We start from the raw sequence: 23,804 nt of genomic DNA on the forward strand, positions 1-23,804 counted from the left end.
ATGGAGGAAATTTTGCTGACAAGGAACATTATAAGCAAGTAAAAATAATCTAAAAAATTGTGAGAAGTGGATCTATAGGGTATTAAATAACAATTTTATCACTATGCTAGTTATTAATATACCATTAATATCGGTATTGTTTTAGGTTTTCTATATATAATATATAATGAGCATAGAGTTAAGTTCCATTCGAGTTTCTTTTAGGCCTATACTAAATCCACTAGTAAAGAAGATGACACCATGAATATACTCAAAGTATAAATGAAAAAAAAGGGAAGTATAAATGAAAAAAAAGGGAAGGGGAAAATGGCACTGACCATGCTCCCTAAAAAACTGCTAGCCGTTGTTCTTAGTATTCCAAAGTTGTAGTCACAATTTTCCTAAGTTTGAACACTTTTGTATAATATACTAAGGATGGTAATGAGAAAAGTGTAATATTGTAGTCCATAGTGGTAATGGAATTTTCCAAAAAAACCCATTTGGATAGAATGATTTCATGTTCTCATGGATTAGTTTTACCCGTTGCCACAGTGGTTTTTTTTTTTTTTTTTCTTATTCTTAATTTGTTTACAAAGTTTGTAAAGAAATTTCATTATGCTTGACCTAAGTTTAAATAGGGTTTATTTTTTAAGGATCTAAATACTTGTGTTTCAAATTCATTGAGTTTAATAAATATGTATTTGATAAATAACTTGAATTTTGTTTCTGAAAATTATTTCTGACTTATATGATCTAAAACGTGCAACATCTAAAAGAAAAACTTTTTTAAGTTTTATTTGGATATAGATTTTGAATATTAAAATTTAAAATGCATAATTATATTACATAAAGATTAAAAAAGAACATCTAAAAATACAATAGGTAAGTTTTAAACACAATTCATTTTTCAAAAAGCACAAATAATATGATGTATTATAGTTTATATAGAATAACAAATGAATAAGTAAATAACTTTTTTAACCGAAATCATATTCATAAATTAATTAAGTAATAACCTAAATCATTTTTGGTACATTTCAGATTTCAATATCAAAAAGCATTATATAATAGGGGATATAATAGGGGTTGTAATAAAGGAGGTATGAGATTTTTGGCAACTTAATCTCCAAAGTTACTCTTTGTAGATTTTAGAAGCCACCAAAATCGAAAAGGTGTTTCCTTCAAATTATCTTATAATGAATTTTACCAAACGCTAAAAAAAAATTTTTAATTTCCAATTAATCACTTTTAAAATCCTGCCAAGTCAAACTCAAACACACAGACTAAATATGTACTAAATATATATCATAGTTCGCGTTGCCAAATGATTTTAATTTTTTTTTAATAAAAAGAAAATATTTTAGTGAAGAATTTGACAAAAAATAAAAAAGAACTCATTAGAATGAAACGTTTTTGGCTTCAGAAGAAGCAAGGCCTTGGTAACGAAGATATATATGTCAAGTGCAATGAACTAAGATATGAGAATTGAGAATCGACTATATTTTCCACTAAACATGAGTCTTCACTCTCAATCATGTGTTTCCTTGAAATGTAAATTTTTTTTAACTTTTCTAAATGAACAAATTATTTAAAGATATTGATGTATGTATTTATCCCAACAACTCAGTCAAACTCTCACAGCCTGAAAGGAAAAAAAGTGAACCTTAAGTAAAGTGAACTTTGAAACTATTGTCTGAAAAGAGAAAATGATGATTAGATCTAAACGTAACTTACAATAATTGCTTGGAGACTTGAGAAGTGAAATTGAGAGAGGCATAACTCAAAAATCTGTCTGGTAGTTTTCTGGCTTGTACCACAATGAGAACTCAATTCCTTTGCCTTTTAGTTTTTCTGTTGCAGGACCAATTTTCTCCAAAAGCTGCAATTCAGAACTTTAAACTAAATTATCTAATAGCATGCGGCAAGCAACTACACAACAACACATTGAAAGACCCTGGAGAAGGACTAGATCTTGTTATGTTGCACCTTAAATTTTTCTTATTATATTTATAGAAGAGAATAGAAGATGAATTTGTGTACTTGTGTAGAGGATTTCATGATTTGTTTCTAATCAAGATTTTATCAGAATATACCCTTATCCAAGACAGTCAAATGTTTGAATTCATCTCACCACGTGATGTTTTGAACTTTCAAGGAAAAAAAGGTCCATCACATATAATATGTTCTTGAAAGATTAAATATACAACAAGCAACTTATTAGCATGGCATCAAAACAAGAAATCATGTGTTTGAGTTATTTCCTTTCAATTTATCATATTATAGTTCACTTGTTGGGCTTTTGTGCTGATTTTATGCTCACAAGATCTATTAAGAATACGAATAATAATCCATCAACTCAAGTTTTTTTGGTCAAATGATGATTTAAGACTAATGTTGGTATTAAAGAAGGATATACAATTTCTAGCTGCAATTTGGAAAGCTACACAAACTGTGACAAAGACCAATATCAGACCGATGAGTTCGGGTTTGGATTGTAAACATTACCTTGTCATGTACAACACCATTAGAAACCAAAACAGATCTATCAAAGACACTGAACTTTCCACCATCCATGCGAGTCACTGCTCCACCCGCTTCTTCAACTATCTGAAAAATAGAAACAACCTGCTCATGAATATGATAAAAATCGTAGCATATTTCCAATTTCCTCAAGTTTCTTTAATCACCGCTGAAGTGATTGGACTTTGTTAGAATTATTAGATTTAGTGGGCTTAGCCCATTAGGAAGATTTACGCTAAATATTCTTTCCTTTTTTATCTCTTTGTACTTTTCTATTTATTCTCTCTTGTACCTATTGTATGAATATCAGAAAATAATAAAACTAAAAACATTGTGGTTTTTCTCCCAGTTCTCGGGTTTCCACGTAAGCCGGTTTCGTGTTTACTGCTTTCAATATGGTATCAGAGCGAAGCAACAACGAAACCCTAGAAAAAATTTTAAGAATCACCTGGATCAAAACCGCCGTCGTCGCCGCCGTGGACACCACCGTGGAAAAACTATTCCACCGTATTCACGCGTCGCCTCTGTCGGGCGCGTGGGCCCACGCGCTGCCATTTGTTAATCTCACCGCCCATCCCATCCGCTCCTACGCGTCGTCGCCTGTCCAACCGTCTCACCCTTCCAGTCATCCGCCGCCCATTGCCGCCGGACAGCAACCTTCAAAACTGTCAAATCTGTACAGCAGTGCAAATCTGTACAACAATACAAATCTGTTCGTCGACCCTTTATAGCAACCTTTCTGCTATAGGAACGGGGCTGACCAACACCATAATAGATCGTGGATTGAAGTGGGCTATGGACAGCCATAAGTTCATGGTCTCGGGATTAATCAAACCTATAGGAGAACTGTTTTTGAAGTTAGTACATCCTTGGCACAGACCGATCTACCGATGTATTCCAAGAACTCGGTAATTTCGCTTCCTAACGTGCCTTCAAATTATATAACTAACTCTGTTGCCTTTAGTGTTCAATCCTTGACCCATGATAATGAGAAACCAATTCTCGTTTGTGAGCACTGCAAGAAACAACGGCATACCAAAGATCGGTGTTGGAAACTCCACGGTCGGCCCCCAAGAGGTAACAAACGCTCCTCCAAGGAGCAACAGAACTTAGGGCGTACCGATGTTAGGGAGATTGCTAGCACCTCTCAGCCCATTGGCCCTATCGCTAGTCAGACCAGCTCTTCTACTTTAAGCGCCATTGCTCAATCAGGTATGTCTCAGTCCTTTGGCCTTATTGTTGATGAGACGAATCTCTGGATTTTGGACTCGAGGGCCACAGATCACTTGACAAGTTTCTCGGAGCACTTTGTCACTTATACCCCCTTGTGCCGGTAATGAGAAACTCCGGATAGCCGATGGCTCTTTAGCCCCGATTGCTGGAAAAGGACAAATAGTCCTCTTTGACGGTTGCTCCCTCCAGAATGTTTTGCATGTGCCTAAGCTTTCTTACAATCTGTTATCTATCAATAAGACCATCGTGAGCTACACTGTAAAGCTACTTTCTTACCTGAATTTGTTTGCTTTCAGGACTTGAATTCGGGGAGGACGATTGGCACTGCCCGTCATAGCAGGGGACTTTACATCCTTAATGATGATACCTACGGTAGTAGTATCTCTACGACTAGTTTACTATCTTCCTATTTTAGCACCTCTGAACATGACATTATGTTGTGGCATTTTCGGTTAGGTCACCTGAACTTTACGTATATGAAATATTTGTTTCCCCATCTCTTTCTTAAAATAGATGTCTCCTCGTTATCTTCTGATGTGTGCATTCGGGCAAAACAACATCGTGTTTCTTTTCCTTCACAACCATATAAACCCACACAACCGTTTATCCTTATCCATAATGACGTTTGGGGTCCCTCCAAGGTCACTACCTCATCTGGGAAAAGGTGGTTTCTAACCTTCATTGATGATCATACCCGTCTCACCTGGGTCTACCTTATCACCGATAAATCTGAGGTTTCCGCTATTTTCCAAAACTTCTATCACACCATTGAAACACAATTCCATAAAAAAATTGTTATTCTTCGGAGTGACAACGGTCGGGAATTCCAAAACCATAACCTTAGTGAATTTCTAGCCTCTAAGGGGATTGTTCACCAAAACTCGTGCGCCTACCCTCCTCGACAAAATGGAGTGGCCGAGCGAAAAAATCACCACCTTCTGGAAGTAGCCCATTCCCTTATGCTTTCCACTTCCCTTCTTTCATACCTGTGAGGAGATGCTATTCTTACAGCAACTCATTTAATCAATAGAATGCCTTCTCGTATCCTCCACCTTCAGACTCCCTTAGAATGTCTTAAGGAGTCCTACCCCTCTACTCGTCTCATTTCAGAGGTTCCTCTTCGTGTGTTTGGGTATACCGCTTATGTCAATTGTTTTGGCCCTAATCAGACCAAATTTACCCCTCAAGCTCAGACTTGTGTGTTTGTTGGGTATCCCCTCACCAGCGTGGTTATAAATGTTTTCACCCGCCGTCTAGAAAATACTTTGTCATTATGGATGTTACTTTCTGTGAGGACCAACCTTATTTTCCCGTTAGCCATCTCCAGGGGGAGAGTGTGAGTGAAGAGTCTAACAACACCTTTAAATTTATAGAACCTACCCCTAATACCATGTCTGACATTGATCCTCACCCTATAATCCTACCTACAAACCAAGTTCCTTGGAAAACATATTATAGGAGGAATCTCAGAAAGGAAGTTGGTCCCCTACCAGTCAGCCGCCGGCTCCAGTGCAAGACTCCAAACCTTCTCGAGATCAAGGTATGGAAAATCCTACTGAACCTTGCACTAATAATACAATGAATGAGAATGACAGGTCTGATGTTGCTGTTCTTGAAAATGTGGAAGAAATAAACAGTGGTGATGAGACTAAGGTCAGAACAGAAACCAATAACAATGAAGCTGAACAGGGTCATACAGGGAAACTTGATAAGTATGATCCTTCTCTTGATCTTCCTATTGCACTGAGAAAAGGTACTAGGTCTTGTACAAAGCACTCCATATCTAATTATGTGTCATACGAGAATCTCTCACCACAGTTCAGAGCTTTTACTGCCAGCCTTGACTCTACCACAATACCGAAAAATATTCATATTGCTTTAGAAGGCCCTGAATGGAAAAATGCTGTCATGGAAGAGATGAAAACTCTTGAAAAGAATAACACTTGGGAGATCTGTGCTTTACCCAAGGGACACAAGCCTGTGGGATGCAAATGGGTGTTCACTCTCAAATACAAAGCAGATGGAACACTTGACAGGCACAAGGCAAGGTTAGTTGCAAAAGGATTTACTCAGACCTATGGTGTTGATTATTCAGAAACTTTTTCTTCTGTTGCTAAGTTGAATACTGTCAGAGTCCTTTCTGTTGCTGTAAACAAAGATTGGCCTCTATATCAGCTGGATGTTAAAAATGCTTTTCTAAATGGAGATCTAGCAGAGGAGGTCTACATGAGCCCTCCGCCTGGCTTTGAAGCCCAGTTTGGTCAATAGGTTTGTAAACTCCAGAAATCCTTATATGGTCTGAAAGTCACCCAGAGCATGGTTTGACAGGTTCACTACTTTTGTCAAATCCCAAGGATACAGTCAGGGACACTCTGATCACACTATATTTACAAAAGTTTCCGAGACAGGGAAGATTGCAGTTCTGATAGTTTACGTGGATGACATCGTTTTATCTGGAGATGATAGGCAGAAATCAGTCAACTTAAGCAGAAAATGGGTAATGAATTTGAAATCAAGGATTTGGAAAATCTGAAATATTTCCTTGGAATGAAGTGGCCAAATCTAAAGAAGGCATCTCCGTGTCTCAGAAAAAATACACCCTTGATTTGCTAACCGAGACAGGTATGTTGGGATGTCGTCCCACTGACACTCCTATTGAATTCAACTGTAAACTAGGAAACTCTGATGATCAAGTTCCAGTTGATAAAGAACAATATCAGTGCCTCGTGGGTAAATTGATTTACTTATCTCATACTCATCTTGATATTTCCTTTGTTGTGAGTGCTGTCAGCCAGTTTATGTAGGCTCCCTACGAGGAACACATGGAAGCTGTCAAAAGAATCCTTAGATACTTAAAAACGACACCTGGTAAAGGCTTGATGTTTAGAAAGACAGACAAAAAGACCATTGAGGCATATACTGACTCAGATTGGGTAGGATCTGTTGTTGACAGAAAGTCTATGTCCGGTTATTGTACCTTTGTTTGGGGCAACTTTGTAACTTGGAGGAGTAAGAAGCAAAATGTTTTGGCCAGGAGCAGTGCTGAGGCCGAATATAGAGCTATGAGTTTGGGAATATGTGAGGAAATTTGGCTCCATAAAGTCCTATCTAATCTTCATCAGGAATGTGAGACTCCATTGAAGCTCTTTTGTGATAATAAAGCTGCTATTAGTATTGCTAACAACCCAGTTCAGCATGATAGAACTAAACATGTTGAGATTCATCGGCATTTCATCAAACAGACTTGACAGTGGAAGCATATGCACTCCGTACATCCCTTCGAGCCGACAGGTTGCTGATGTTCTTACCAAGGGGCTTCTCAAACCAAACTTCGACTTTTGCGTTAGCAAGTTGGGCCCCATTGATATTTACGTCCCAACTTGAGGGGGAGTGTTAGAATTATTAGATTTAGTGGGCTTACCCACTGGGAAGATTTACCCTAAATATACTTTCCTCTTTTATCTCTTTGTATTTTTCTATTTATTTCCTCTTGTACCTATTGTATGAATATCAGAAAATAATAAAACTAAAAACATCGTGGTTTTTCTTCCGATTCTCGAGTTTCCACGTAAGCCGGTTTCATGTTTATTGCTTTCAATAGACTTAAATAAGGAGTTTGAGAAACTAAACTGAAGTTCAAACATAGAAACAAAATGATGACAGTTACGGTTTACTATGGTCAAATAATTGCATACATCAAAGAAGATAACGAAAAAGAAAGCTATGAAGGATAGATACCCCAACCCATCAACCTGAAATTTCAAAACAAGGATTTCCAATTGAATAGAATAATAATAATAATAATAAATACTAGTTATGCACTCGTGCTTATTCTAGCTCATTCCTCCACAGTCTCTAACAATGGATGGCAGCGGGATTTAAACCTCTGGGGTCAAGGATGTATATCTTACACCAGTTAGTGGTGCAGTATCTAGCTCATTAACAAAATTTTCAACTTATCGCAATATCTATCATAAGGAACCTATGATATTCCTATTCCTCTATTTCCAATACCGCACAATGCTCCTTGGTTGTGCTTGTGCCTACCAAAATAAGGTTCATTTACCTATTCCTATGTTCAATTCAAAGGCTGAAAGCAGTGCACATTAAGAAGATCAGTGCAGTACCAAAACACCGGCAGCCATATCCCATGGCTTCAGGCGATACTCCCAATATGCTTCTACAATTCCTAGAGCTACATGGCTCATGTCGACTGCTGCTGCACCTAGCCTTCTCACTCCCTGCACATTGAAAAGTCCATAGAAAATTTAAAATAAAATAAAAGAAAGAAAGCCAGTAAATAGGTAGATAGAGTTATATCTCCTAGTTAGAAATTTATGCTTGTATGTCTATGAGGAGAGAGTAGGCAGGACCACTCAACATAGCAAACCAGAACAAGATAAAGGAATACCCTGCTAACATCTGTGAATTCTTTAAATAAATCCATATTTGTAGTCCATGGATCGTCATGTTCATATCCAAATCCTGTAACTAGAAGAGACCGTTCCACCTAAATAAGTAAAACATAATGTTAAGCCATCAAACAAAGCTATCCACACTATTAAATATAATATAACAGTTCTCTGATGTACTTAATAACCCTGCACGAGATATGAATACCAAGCCTTATTTAGTTTCTGCAAACGTGCAAGACCAGACAAATTTCATAAACATGGATGTCGAGTAGATGGGACATGGATCCCACCTCATTAGATGGGACAAGATGCTCAATTCACATGCCCAGGGTGCACTTGATTTACAAAGATTGCTTGATAAGTATCGTGCCCTCCTTGCAAAATGGGTTTGGAGATACTACCACGAAGGTGAGGCTTTATGGAAACAAGTGATTGATGCAAAACATGGGAAGTCTTCTCTTGGCTCTTGGCCCAACTCCTCCTTTCCTAACTATGTTAAGGGACCATGGGGAGACATTTTGAAATTCATAACCCACATCAAAGATAAAGTCAAAATTAATGAAAAACACCACATTTTGGAACAACAGATGGATTAAACCCTCCATCCTCAAGGTTTTCTACCCGACTTTACAATCTGTCCACACAAAAGGGGACTTCCATTCATGATATTTGAGACCATAGACATGATTGGTCTCTAAATTTTAGAAGAAATTTGAAGGATGATGAGACTAATGAGTGGCTTGACCTCACGAGCATCCTTCATACTAACACCTCTCGGCGTTCATAGATAAATGGATTTGGGATCTGGACAACAAAGGCTACTTCATCACAAAATCCCTTGCCTGTGATTTGGGTTCCAATGTGAACTCCCTTCAACATCCCTTCCATGCTGCCATTTGGAATGATCTCTATCCAAAAAAGATCAAAATTTTCCTTTCGGAAATTAGTCACGCTGCTATACACCGTCAGTTTGCTTAGGTTTTGGAAGGAAATCTTCCTTTCCTTTGGATGGTACACAGCCCTCCCAAACAACACCATTGCTGCCCACTCATATGCTCTCACCCGACACCCCTTCACTAAATAAAATCAACACATGTGGATGCATACGATTCAAACTTTCTTATGGACCACTTGGAAGGAGAGAAACAACCCCCTCTTCAACGATAAGGGAAGCTCTTTTGATAGATACTTTGATGTCATTATCTATCATGCTGAGTTGGTGTAACACCTCTTTCTTTAAATCATACACCCTTTCTTCCCTTTTAACCAATTGGAGAGCTATTATGTAACTCCATTGGCTCCGGCCTCAGCTGTTTGTTGTAAATTTCATACTTCAATGAAACTTGTTTCTTATAAAAAAGAGTAGTAACTCAAGTGTTTGGAAAAGAACAAAACTGCTTAAACAATATGAGTGTTACAATTTCCCTAGGCAGAAACAATTTGAATACTTTGGCACAATCTTTCAAGGGAAACGAGTAGTTAGAAGCTGCTAATGTGTGTGCTGTAATGGTAGGTCTTCTAAAAGTGTCAGTTCATTTTTGTTGGGAGAGGACTAGTATTGATGAGGTTTCTCCACAAATCCTAATAATTTTTTCAACAAGAAACCGATATAATAGAAAAGAAAGATCATTAAAGAAAGAATGGTTGTTGGAATATGAAAAGTTTGATAAGATTTCCTTCAACAAAAAACAAAATAAAATAGGTTCAGTTGTCGCCAAATTGTTTCTAGATAACAAACTCACCTGACTAGTTTGACTCACATTAATCTTTTGGCCATTACAGAATGCTCCCCCACCTAACATAACAAATGTGAAATAAAACGAATAAAATAAATAAATAAATAACTTACTAATTGTATGGAAACTCCAAAAAAACACGAGTAAAATATAGTTGTAGACCCTAAAATTTACTCCATTTCTAATTTGGTCGCTAAAGTATCGGTTCTTTTTGGTCCCTCAAGTTTGCAAATAATGAATTACATAACACTATAGATCATGAACTATTAACTAATAAAGACATGGAAGTAATAAAAAGCTTAGATGGAATGAGCTCAAGCCATAGTGGTCTTTTACCTAATATTTGACAGACTACGGGTTACCTTACCAACCAAATGTAGCAGTGTCTTATGAGAATAGTTGAGGGCAACCAAGTTGGTGCGGAAATTCATAGATACAAAATAAGAATAGAAAAATGTTGGAAATAAATGACATTGTTGATAGTTTATAGCCCCGAGGGTATTTTAGTATTTGACTTTACCCTAAGTTTATTTCCTTTTCTATATTAGGGTTTGCTAAAGCCTATAAATTTGTCTTTTTTTATAACTTTCATTATGTGTGAAATTAATAAAAAGTGACTCTATATCGTGGTTTTTCTCCTTGTTCTAGGGCTTTCCACATAAAACTAATGTTCTCTTTTTCATCATTTAACAAAAAATAACACAAACTATTAAATACACGTAGAAGATAGTCAACAACATTGTCAACCATTTGATCCTAGTCCTCTAGCATGGAAGGATTGAAATGATAGACATTTTTCTTTTCTAACCCCTAAATATTTTTTTAGAATTAGAAACATTCATTGATAGAATGAAAAACAGGCAGAGCCCAACACACCCAAAGGTGATATCCAACCTCTAAATATTTATTACTATTAGTTTGTGTCCAACCACACAATCCTTGGAAACTCAGATAGAAATACTATTAGAACAGAATTATGAATGTAATTAGGCAAAGAGAAGTTGGTGGTTGGTAAAGTTTGGTTGGAATGATTTGTTATATTAGAGGGAGTGGAAAAGGATGAAGGTTTGCAACAAGTGGCTTTAGGCTTGAGTAAGAATACTCCAGAGAAGGAGGTCCAAGTACCAAAAATTTCTTGGGAGTTATTTTGTTCTTTCATTCTTCATCTTTCAATATATTTACCTATTTGGGTTCAATCAAACTCAAACCTAATCACCTTGCTTTGGATGATAGAGACTTTACTCAATATCTTTACCCGACCAGAGTCTACTAATCTAATCCCAGCGATTATTAACAGGCTTGAGTTGGGTTAGATCTTGATTTACCTTTGTTATACGACACAGCAAATCATGTCACTCTTTTCATTAATTCCTTGATAAGATTTCAAGGATAAAGAGAGAATTAGGATCTTATTATAACTTGAGGAACCAATATAAAAGCAGGGACCGGATGGAACCATTTAAACTTTAGGGACCAAATAAAAATAGGGATAATCTTCAAGAACCAAAACTGTATTTTAAACAAAAATTTATAAAAGTAGTACCAGCCGTTGCAGTAAATATGCGAGTGTTCCAGCACATGGGACCTCCAACAAACTCTACCTGTAGAAGGATATTCATTATTGCAGCAAGACCTCACAATAATATCAGAAATTTGTAAAAATATATAAATAAAGCATGTCAAAGAAAACCAAATCAGCTGTCTAATCAAATCAATTCAGTAGGCTTATCATTTTGAATAAAAGAAAGCAAGAACCTCCATTGATCTTAATTTTCCACAGAATAATACAATGATTGATTATTGGTCTTAAAGCTGATAATCTGTTTAGTTTGATCTATTTAGTCCTCCAATAATCTTTTGCTTCCAACTCTAGAAAATATGATGACAGATTCTTTCCCATTTTCCACTAAACTGAGCATAATAAATTTGGAATCAGGATTTAAGAAAAAAAATTGATTATTTTTTAAATACTTATGAGCATCTAATGCAACTATTTTTGTTGCCCACGCAATTGTTCAACCACAATTTACTGCCTAGCAAACCCTTTTCTTATCATTCTTAAATTTTTATTGTTATTATTGTTGTTGTTGTGATTAGAGAGAGCTGCACAGAGATGGAATCAACAGCATGGAATCAAGAATTGCTCTTTCTTTATTTAAAATATATAAAAAATATTTCATTGATTAACAAAATGTTCAAAAATTACCCAAACAATCCAAATTCCAAAAGATAGAAAGGCCAGCATTGACCAAAACAATGAGCTTTCTTGTATAATGACAAAGGCTGAATATTTGAAACGGATATTGCCACACACTGACAAAGGCACGTTCAAGAAAGAGAAGCACCGTGTTCGTCACTTTTCCACTATGAAGCACCATAATTTACCATTATCATAGTTAGCCTTAAGACCAACTCTACCCCATATCACTCTTTTTTATTCTTTTTCTTTGTCGGAACTTTGGCAAGGTTCTCTCAACCTCAAATAGAGTTTCACCTTTTTTTTTTTGCACGACTTGTCTTGAACATTCACCAAAACTAGTCGCACACGAGAATCTCTTTGCTTGTCAACGACAACATTCTCTCAACTGAGTGTTCTCTACTCAATATTTGCAACTTGACTTGCTCTCGACAATGGTGTTGTCCTCTCGTGCATTAATCTTTCACAACTCTGGCATACTTGCCTTTACACTCTAGGCCAAGTTTCAGGATTCACCTGCCCCTATACTGGGGCAATGTCTTTTTAAACACATTGTTCCTCCATCTTGATTCTCATCCACCCAGCCATCCACCTTCTACCATGTATTAACCTTATCAAGATGAATTCTAACATTTAAGAAGGTCAAAACTAGTACAAGGCGCATCAAGTACAACTGACTTGTCACTTAACTATGTCATAACTAGCTTATCGAGGTCATCAAACACTTCCAAAGCCATTCCTTCCACATACGTAGGTCACAACTAGTATAACGAGTCAACCATTGTAAAATGATTCCTACCGCACTTCGAGGCAATGCTTGCTCTCTTGCCACCAGCATGATTTTTTCCACTAAATCGATCGAAAACCAACTTTATAGCCTAGTGAGGACCCATCGATAGAATGTCTTCCCAAACTTTACGATGTGTTGGATATTATCTTAAATTTGCCTTCACCTACAAGCTTAAACTTTTAGGTAAATTGGTGATTTAAGATGTTATCCTTCTTTTCAAACGGAGACAAGCTTCTTTATTAATATAAAAAACTCAAAGTACAAGAGAATTATACAAGGAGAATAATAAAGAAGATTAAAAACAGGAATCAGGAGACGTACTCGGACATCTCAATTAGGTTGACACCCCCTTAACGCCAACATTATACCCATAGAAACATCAAAAGAACATATAAGTACCAAATAAACCAGAAAGAAAACAGCCAAAAGGAAAGCAAATACAAAACACAAAGTAAAGAAAGAAACAGAGGAGAATAACACAGTTTCAAACCCCCAAATAATAAACTCCTACAGCTAACAAAACTGGATAGGAGGTCTTCTATTAGAAGAAAACAACAAAAATGCAAGTCTTGAGCTTTTGAGAAGTGCAGGAAGATCAGCTCCCATTAAAATGGATGAGAGATGAAAGCCGCCCAATTTGAACATAAGTATTGGATGGCATACTCCTTAAATTCCTTATTGAAAGAACACCAAGCTGCAGCATTTCTCTTTGCAGTGTCCATAGTATCAACCCAATAAGTTGAAGATGACAGTGTCAGTGACAAACTTCTGGTGATTTAAGATAGTATCAGAGCAGGTTGTCCAAGGAGAATATTCAAATCCCTACATTGTTGTTTCTTTCCCATTGAATAATGATTTTTACTAGGTCTTTCTTCATATTTCAAGTCTACAAGTGAGAAGTGTTAGATATTATATTAAATTTGTCTTTACCTACCACCAGCTTAAGCTTTTGGATCACTTGATGATTTAAGAGGATGCATCAAGCTTCATAATGAATTTGGATGTGCAACATGCTTAGTGAAAACTAAACCTAGAGTCCTTTTTACTTGTAAGGGCCTTTAGAATATCTATCCATCCACGCATTATCAAAGCATTATGACATTTGTAACTTATAAAGTACGAGTACTTCATTTGAGGCCAAGAATATATATCTTATATTAGTCCGTTCAATGCACTCTGGATACATGTCCAATACGTGAATTTGCATTTTTTTTTTTAGATATGCATGTCCTCTCCCAAATACGTGAAAGGGAAAAGGACAAGTTGGGTTCTTTTTTCCCTTTAAAGCTTGCAACCCAACTCATTTAAGAAGCCCATAACTATCATAACCCCAAGTCCAAGACTATCGCAAAACGATAAGCAGGTCTTCATATCCTAAAAAGAATTAATGCATGCTATTATTTTAGAAATTGGTGTATCCTCATGTCCTATGCACCCATATGTGTCAATGCTTCTTAGGTTTGCGATAGCATAAGGTGTCAAAGTCAAGGCCCATACTGCAACCTTCGACCTTGAGAACAGCCATAATGTCGGTACATACACACTAATGGCACCCAACCAAGTCCTACCGTATCCATGTCTATACTTCTTAGTTTGCAATCATAACATGTCAAATGAACATACGATGTAAGAGCCAAGCCATGTACTGCATCCTCCAACCCTAAAGAGAAGGCACAATGTTGTTTACCTGTGCCACCCGATCAAGTACTTTTTTTAAATAGAAATAACAACTTTCATTAAGAGAAAATGAAAGAAAACAAGGGCATACGAAAAACAAATCCCATGGAAACCCATCAAAGATGAGGGGTCCATTAGGTAAGGTGTTACCTAAAGAATAGCACAAAAGATCTTTAAATATGAAGCACAAAGGGAAACATAAGACTTAACTAGTGGTCAAATTTCACTAGGGTCCCTCTCTACCCCTCTAAACACTGTGCTATTTCTCTCTCCCCATAAAACCCATAACAAGGCGCACATTAAAAGTGGCAACAAGTCATTTACCAACATGTGTGTTTTGATTGACAAGAAACTAGGCGTACTTGCATCTTTCTCTCACATGCACCTAACTCCCAAAGTTGCTCATCCAAACTCATGATGGGACCCTAGCTTTTTGGGAAGGGCTTGAGGCCTCATCTAGTCCCCACCAAGTTCTTCACTGACACTACCAATGCCATTGTCACTTCTAAACTTGATTATGCCTTAGCTAGAATTTCTTAAGTACTTTCTTTAGTGCTTCAGACGATGCATCGATGACCATATCATACTCCTCGCTCGCTTCACAACATTCCTCTTCTCAACCCTTTTCGTGGCTTTTCAAATGGCACCTTTGTGTGTCATTGTGCTTGCTTGACGCGTCAACTTACTTGCTGAATGTCAACATACTTGTTTGCTCATTCTATGGGGTCTCAACCTACTACAGTTGAGAGTTGAGACACGCTGCACCAGCTCCTTGTTAGAGTTGCATAGTATATATGATTAGCTGAAGGCAAGAGCGTGATTATCGACTACATCCTAATCTCAAAGAAAATGGCACATTTTTCTGTATCATTACTTCATCTTTCTGTTGTCACACATCCAAATCAACCTCTTTGATAACCAACCACTTTGATGTTTCCCAAATGACCACTTCCTTGAATCCAACTTCTTGCTCAATCAAACATATTAAGGATGCTAAAAAATGATATTAGACCAGCTTATCCTATGGGAAGAAAGCGTACTCATTATTTGTTTGAATAATCAATGATGTAACCCAATTTTACAGGATAATTTAGTTTACTTTTCCATGAGTAGATCACAGCTTGAGACATGCAAATAAAGATTACAGTTTGAATACCACAGCTGCAGCAGCAGGATTTCCCCGATACAGAACTCCAACAGATACTGCAAAGGAAGGATAGCCGTGTGCAAAATTTGTTGTTCCATCTGCATTTATATCGAGATTAGACAACTTGTACTTATTGAATTATATATGTATATGCACATGGTATAGATAAAACAGAGGAATATGCTAAAACATTCAGTCAGGGGACATCTCTAAAAGTAAATGATGATAAAATACATCAAAACATTGTTAGATAGATCTAATCCTCCATTGATTATAAGAAGTTTAAAGATATACTTCCTGATTGACCAGAACTAGTAAGCAGATAAAAGACTAGGAGAGTACATCCCTGATTCAAAAAATAATGAAACGTACACTCTGACATCAAGTTGTCATCGGGAGAATATAGACATATTAGCATTAAGTGGGATTAATTAAAGTAATATAAAAATGTCACCAAATCTACATATGATTATGTCAAGAAAAACAACATTACTATCTCAAACCTAAAACCCCAATAGTCAATATGTCAAGAAAAAAGTTCTTTAAAAATCAGATTCCTCAAAATGCTAGAAAATTAACAATCTAAAACATAAAGGCCTTCATAGTTAAGAATTAAGATGTCAAAACAACAGAGGTTATTTATGTTGAAGTTAGAGGAAAATATGAAATAACACACTTAATTCCCTTAATTCATTCTATACAATAGAGTTCAATATACATAGGCATACATGGAAACCCTAACTAAAGACTAGTAAATTACAATAATGGACAAATGACTAATAAGCTCCTAGATACATATATATATATATATATATATATATATTATAACACTCCCCCTCAAGTTGGAGCATATATATTAATCATGCCCAGCTTGTTACATAGGTACTCTATTCGAACTCCATTCAAAGCTTTCGTAAAGATATTCACTACTTGTTCTCCAGTCTCCAGTCTTTACAGTGCCAAATCCAATAACAGAAGACTTTGATCCATCTGCTAGGGAAACACCGGTAGTGGATGTAGATGACAAAGTTGTAGAAAATAATTCGGGATTACCAGTCATATAATCAGTAGCACCGAAGTCTTTGACCCATTGTGTACAAGAGGAAAAGAGAATGATTCATGTTACCTGAATTAGCAATGGTTGTAATGAGGGCACATGCTAATGATGAAGGAGATGCTTTCAGCAATTTAGTTGACAAATCATGGGTAGATGGAGCCGGTAATTAAGCCAAATGAGACGTCATTGTGGAATCGAAAACCAAGATCTTGGAAGCTTCTAACTAACAACAGCCCAAATTAGAACAAAACAACAACAAATTAGAAGAACCAAAAGCGTATTCTTCCAAAGACCCTCACACTCGATTCGATTTAAAGGATCCAAATACATAGAACAACTGGAAAACACAAATGGAGATGAACCCAGCCGAGAGCACAAAACAAATCTCCCATGCACTCCCACACGCCGGCGCGTGGTCCTTGCAGCGGAGGAAGAGGTTGTGCGTGAGCCTCACGCGCTGGTCGGATGGCTTTGAAAATTTGGGGTTTGGTAGATCAGCAGTTGAGCTCCTTTTTTAGCTAGACAGTGTTGAAAAAGAACAAACTTCCACCAGTAGTTGATGGACTGCAAACAAACCGACGTCGGCAACAGTGGGCAAAACTATAAACTCACCCCTCTACAAAACCCTAGATGTTACAAAAAGGTTCTAAATTCTCAAACCCTAATTTTCTCTAACTTGGCTCTGATACCATGTTGAAGTTAGGGGAAAATATGAAATAACTCACTTAATTCTTTTAATTCATTCTATAAAATAGAGTTCAATATATATAGGCATACATGAAAACCCTAACTAAAGACTAGTAAATTACAATAGTGGACAAACGACAATAAGCTCCTATATATATATATATATATATATTATAACAATTTAAAGAGCATGACAAATCAAAAAGCTCACATTTATATGTAGATAAATGGAATTGAGCTTCAAGAAATAACTTTCTGAAGAAATTAATTACAAAATATACTTTTAAAATGTATAGAGATTGGTTGACCAAATGTTTTAAATCAATTGTTTTTCAATTATGTTCTAGACTAAAAAACTAAATTTCATTTTCTAACAAGTAAAGTCAACAGGCTGAATCACAGTCAAGTATTTAAGTTATTGGTTTTATTACCTGGATCATACTTTACGCAAGGATATCAAATTACCCAAAAAACAAGAACTATTTAAGTATAGAAAGATCAAACAAAATACATATGCAGTACATTGACTTTCTTTGTCACCAAAAACCACGATATGTGGGACCCTAAGTTCTTTTTAAAAAGAAAAAAGAAAAAAGAAAAAGAAAGAAGAAGAAGAAGCATGCTACTGAAAATAAATGTAAAAAGGTGAGTTCGGTATCGAATTATGATCAGAAGAAAAGTAAAGCAACCATTATTAAGATGTACACACTAATCTTAGGAGTAAAGCAGCAGATAATTGGTGGCCCTCATAGTGAAGGTGCATACTTGCAGGCATAAGAAGAGAGAAGGAAAGGAAGTTGTAAATGTGGGCCTGGGAATATTGTTAGTAAGGAGGGGGGCATGCGTTTGAGTTTAGATACTGCTTTGATTACGGGGGAAGGGTATCTTTTCAGCAATTATCTTATATTGGGTCTCTTAGGAGAACTGGGAGAGGTAGGGAAGCTCTTGAACTTTCCCCCGTTGTTGATAAATAAAATTGAGGCTAAAGTCTATCATAATATAAAGACATTATTGTTGATTCATCTACTAATACTGAAATAGAAGTTTATTGACTACTTTATATTTTCACACCAAAGACAAAGTTGTCAATACAAACCTAAAGGATCAATGCACCAAAGATAATCAGATGATGAATCTCCTATAACTCCTCCTTCTTCTCCAAGGATGAGGTGATCTTTAAAATTCTTTCTAACGACTTTCAGAATAGCAGCCTCACTCATTTTATCTGTTCTGAAAGTAAATCAAGAAACATGCTGAAAGCAGAATGTTGATACGAGACACAAAATTGTCAAAAAGATAGTGTGAGAATTATGAGTAAGCCAAAAATATGTTATCTTTCCTTTGCACGAACTGAGGAGATTTCTCAGTGAATAACGTTATACTCTGTACAGAGATTGAACAGCCCAATCAAGTGTTACAATTAATAGGGAAAGGACTTGTGATAATTTGTTTCGAAATTTCTAGAAAGTGAAGGAACAAATGGACCAATTGAATAAAGTCTAAACCAAAAGAACCCTCAGGCTGCAAAATATCTGGTCAAGTCTTTTTTTAAGAATGACTTACAGCAGCTATGAAACATCAACAGCTTTATGAACATGCATAGATTTCGTTCCACTCATTCAATATGTTAACTTCTCTTTTATCTGACAAAAATCATGTATATGTTTCATTCTATTTCTTTCTTATCCAAGAAAATTGCAAGCAAGGAAACTCCATCTTAACGTAATTGCATGAAACAATTTCATTTTACACCCCAAAACTAAATCCATATTGCAGAGTTATAGTTTGATATGACACAAAGCATGAAACTTATGGCACTGTAGTTGAATTTTCCTAGGGATCCTTACTCGGTTACTAAGTCTGTCAATCCTTTATATTCAACATTCCGAGGCTTATTAACTGCATCCATCACCACCTGGGAACATCAAGGTAAAGGTCTCAGAACCCACACAATGAAGCCAACAAGCAAATACTTTAATGATCATTTTATCAATAGGACGCAACCATCTTAATAACCTGTCCACAGTCAAGCAAACTTCAGAAGCTAGAACGCACACTGATATGAATTAAATTCCAAACTACCCTAAACAACCGCTTCTAATTTCCCAGCAGCAAACCCCCCATTGGTCCAAGTCATATTAATTATCAGTTCAGAAGCCAGATTTGCACGCCACATTTTTAGACCAAGATGAACACAGTTTTGATTGCACCACCTCAGAGTGATCTTATAATCAGCAAACTAAATAAAACAACCCCACTTGAATTTTGACTTCCAAAATAACACATCCCTTTACAAGTTTGGTTCTCATACGTCAGAAACTCCCTAGCGCAACAATAGAACAAATTCAAAGGGATAAAAGGGGGAAAAGGAAGAAGAAAGAAGAACATACTGGTGAACTAAAAGAAATTATTATGATAAAAATATCATCATCATATCACAAACCTCGGCTCCAGTATTGGCAGCATTCTCAACGACTTGAATTAGGTGGGATGGGGGAATGGGTCCAATAGACTTGGCACCCACTTTTGGGTACTGCTTGCGGTAAGAAATTTCAGACAATGCAGCTTTGGTTTTCGGCAATTTGGTGTCTAATGGTCCAATTGAGAGAAACCCACGATTGCAATCTCTCCTGGCGTTGAAAAGAACATTGGGAGACGGACTGAGGGAGGAAATTGATCTGCAAATTGTAGAAAATAGGAAGTGGGTGTTCGTCGAGAAGGCAATGGAGATGGCCATTTTTTTCTTCAAGTGATGAAAGTGGAAGAATCCAGCTCAGGGCTTTTGGAGCAAAGGATTTGGAAATGGTTATGTAGCTCTTAACCATCTGATTCTAATTGCCACGAAATACCGATAGGGGAATCATGCTCTTCTTATTGGGAATCTTCAGGGTTTTGTTTTCTGCATTGGACTTCACTTTGGATGCTTGGGCCACTCAAATGAGTCCTTGGAATGACAACGGATAAAGCATGCTTTGGAGGGATGATTTTGGAAAATGTCAAAACCACCGTTCCTTTTCAATTTTAGCAAATGACTCATATCATAACTTATTCCTAATATCTTGAGACTCAACTAATTGATTAACTTTTAATAATTTTATTCAATCTTATTAATTTCAAAATAACCAAATTATTAGTTTTCATTTTGGAGAATCTTATTTTATATTAAAATAACGTTAATTTGTTGAATCTCAAAATAACCAAATTATTATTTTGAATTTCAAAAATCTCAACTATTGATTTGTTTACCAATTAAGTTAGTTTAATTCAAAATAACAAAATTATTATTTTGAATTTAAGAGAATCTCAATCATTGATTTTATTTGAAAATATGCTTACTTGAATTTCAAAATAACCAAATTATTATTTCTTTTACAATTTTCAAATTTCAAAATAATCAAATTATTATTTTTTTATCAATTTTCTTTTTTCAAGCCCTTTTTGTTTAGGTGAATTCGATTATTTGTTTCTCAACGTTTCTTATTAAATTCAAATTAACTTATTCCAAAATAGCATTGTGTATATATATCATTAGTTCAATATCATTAATTCGTATAAGGGTGGAAATGAATTAAAACCAGAAAACTATTGCATTAATTGTGTTTAGAAAGATTTTTAAACCAAAACATATTCATTTAACTAAATAACATTAATTAAATTGTAATTTCTATCGATATTGGTTTGATGTCTATAATCGGATGTTCATGTGATCGAAGAAATAACATACCAACTAACATGATTTCAGAGTGCCACATGTTAATGGAATTTTATACAATACCAAAATATCTACATTCACAAACTGTAACTATTTCAATATATGTGTTCTTATCAAAAATCTCTCAAGTGTAATTAATTGGTGATATACATTTATGAGTCTGTAATTAATTTTGACATGTTAGTAAGGTATACAACCACCATCATAGCCTCTTAGCCTCTTTCTAATATCTCAGGATTTAACAGTTTTATTGAAGATTAAAACAACTTTATTCTTTTTTTTATTTCAAAATAACCGTATTATTTTTTTTATTGGCTAAACCTCAACTTTTTTTATTTCAAAATAACCTTAATCCTTCGAGCCTAGTTTGGAAATTAAAATTAGTTTTCTTATTAGATCTTAATTTTTTTTAAAAAAATTGAATATTTAATTTAGAAATTAAAATTAATTTTCAAAATTGAGACTCTCAAAAATAGATTTTATACCAAAATAACATTAATCGGGAATCTCAAAATAACAAAATTATTGTTTTGAATTGGGAGAATCTCAACCATTGATTTTATTTGAAAATATGCTTACTTGAATTTCAAAATAACCAAATTATTATTTCTTTTATCAATATTCTATTTTTCATACCCTTCTTGTTTGAGTGAGAATTCGCCTATTTGTTTCTCAAAATTTCTTATTAAATTCAAATTAGGGGTCTTTTCAAAAATATAAAAAAGTGACAAAATATTTATACTCTATGGAACAATTCCAAAAACGAAAAAAAACCCAGAGATCCACCGTGTAAAATACCAAAAATGTTCTATCAATCATGAAGTCAATAACGCACGCATAATATATTTGCGATTGTTTAGATTTGGTTATTGTCTGATAAGTGATCGTTTAGATATGACTACAATTTATACGCAATCGTTTATATATGGTTCAATATATACGCGATCGTTTAGATATGGCTATAATTTATACGCGATCGTTTAGATATGGCTACAATGTGATTGTTTAGATATGGCTACAACGCAATCGTTTAGATATGGCTCCAATTTATACGTGATCGTTAACATATGATTACAATTTGTTTAGATATGACTATAATTTATCTTTTTAATTCCATCGTTTAATTTTATTACACGATCGTTTAGATTTTGGAATCCAAATCTAAATGATTTTTTTAAAAAAATTGGTACACGATCTTTTTAATTCTTTTAGTATATGATCGTTTACTTTTTGCACGATTGTTTAGATTTGACTACTCTAATCTAAATAATTTTTTTCAAGATTTTTTATACCCAATCTTTTCTTTTTTTAGACGATCGTTTATATTTGGCTACTCCAATCTAAATGATTTTTTTTCAAGATTCTTTATACACGATCTTTTAGATTTTGCTATTTTGTTGTACACAATCTTTTAGATTTGGTTAGCCAAATGTAAACGCGTAAAAACAAACGATAGAAAGAAATCACAGCAGAAAAAGAAGAGAAAAAGTAAAAAGCCGATAGAAAGAAATTGAAGCAAAAAAAATGAGGAGGAAAAGAATAAAAACGATGGAAAGATTTCTACATTGAAAAATAAGAAAGATGATGGAAAGAAATCGCAGAAAAGAAAAAGCGAAAAGAAGAAAGACCAAATCGCAGGGGAACACGGGGAAGACAAACTTGGAATATTTTAAAAATAATTTTTTGGAATTTGTTACATGGGCCGTAAATAGTTTATAGTTTTGTTACATTTACGTAAGTTTCCCTTCAAATTAACTTATTATAAAATATAGCATTATATAATTAGTTTAGTACCATTAATTCGTACAAGGGTGAAAATGAATTAAAATCAGAAAACTATTGCATTAATCGTGTTTAGAAAGACTTTTAAACCAAAACATGTTTATTTGACTGAATAACATTAATTAAATTGTAATTTCTATCAATATTGTTTTGATATCTATAATTGGATGTTCATGTGATCGAAGAAATAACATAGCAACTAACATGATTTTAGAGTGCCACATTTTTATGGTATTTTATGCAATATCAAAATACTCACGTTTGCGAAGTGTAATTATTTCAATATATGTGGTCTTATCAAAAGTCTCCCAAGTGTAATTAATTGGTGATATACATTTATGAGTTTGTAATTAATTCCGACGTATTAATAAGTTATACAACCACTATTATGACATTTTCCTAATATATCGGGATTTAACAATTTTGTTGAAGATTAAAACAACTTTATTCATTTTTTTTATTTCAAAATAACCATATTAATTTTTTTATTAGCTAAATCTCATCCATTTTTTTATTTCAAAATAACCTTGAATCTTTCTACCTTAATAATTTGGAAATTAAAATTATTTTTCTTATTAGATCTTAATTTATTTTTTAAATTTGAATATTTAATTTTAGAAATTAAAATTAATTTTCATATTAAGGTCTTAATTTATTTTTTAAATTTTAATTTTATTCAAACAAAATACGCTAAGATATTTTGTTTTTAGATAAAATCTCCCAAATTCCGTCTACATTTTATTAATTAAATAATATAAATAATTTTTTTAAAAAAAAGCTAAATTTTCCCTAAGAGATGAAGAAGATGCAACCTTTGTATCTTTGTTCTTGGTTTTTGTTCTTCCACCCCAAGCGTGATTGCAGGTTGTATA

The 23,804-nt window shown here is 34.8% G+C and overlaps 1 protein-coding gene across 1 annotated transcript; it reads right to left on the reverse strand.

Moving 5' to 3' along the window:
• Positions 1-1,350: 1,350 nt before the first annotated feature.
• On the reverse strand, positions 1,351-20,414 carry LOC103501726 (phosphatase IMPL1, chloroplastic). The gene is made up of 11 exons (XM_008465401.3): positions 19,882-20,414; positions 19,286-19,353; positions 18,535-18,668; positions 15,704-15,792; positions 11,427-11,484; positions 9,890-9,942; positions 8,144-8,242; positions 7,860-7,973; positions 2,485-2,586; positions 1,714-1,858; positions 1,351-1,621 (listed from the first exon to the last, which is right to left on the reverse strand). Exons 1-10 carry the CDS (start codon positions 20,173-20,175, stop codon positions 1,760-1,762), a joined length of 1,110 nt encoding a protein of 369 aa, XP_008463623.2. The 5' UTR covers positions 20,176-20,414; the 3' UTR covers positions 1,351-1,621; positions 1,714-1,759.
• Between the last annotated feature and the right edge of the window lie 3,390 nt (positions 20,415-23,804).

This window comes from Cucumis melo, chromosome 12 (assembly GCF_025177605.1).
Source record: "Cucumis melo cultivar AY chromosome 12, USDA_Cmelo_AY_1.0, whole genome shotgun sequence".
NCBI classification, from domain to species: Eukaryota; Viridiplantae; Streptophyta; class Magnoliopsida; order Cucurbitales; family Cucurbitaceae; genus Cucumis; species Cucumis melo.

Bases quoted from the DNA above. Each gene is read 5' to 3' on its own strand.
- LOC103501726 (XM_008465401.3), bottom strand. From the start codon at position 20,175: ATGGCCATCTCCATTGCCTTCTCGACGAACACCCACTTCCTATTTTCT. The intron at 15,793-18,534 runs GTTTGTATTGAC...ATATAAATGCAG, and splicing joins TTGGTGCATTGATCCTTTAG to ATGGAACAACAAATTTTGCA. The intron at 8,243-9,889 runs GTGAGTTTGTTA...TTACTTATTTAG, and splicing joins ATGTGAGTCAAACTAGTCAG to GTGGAACGGTCTCTTCTAGT.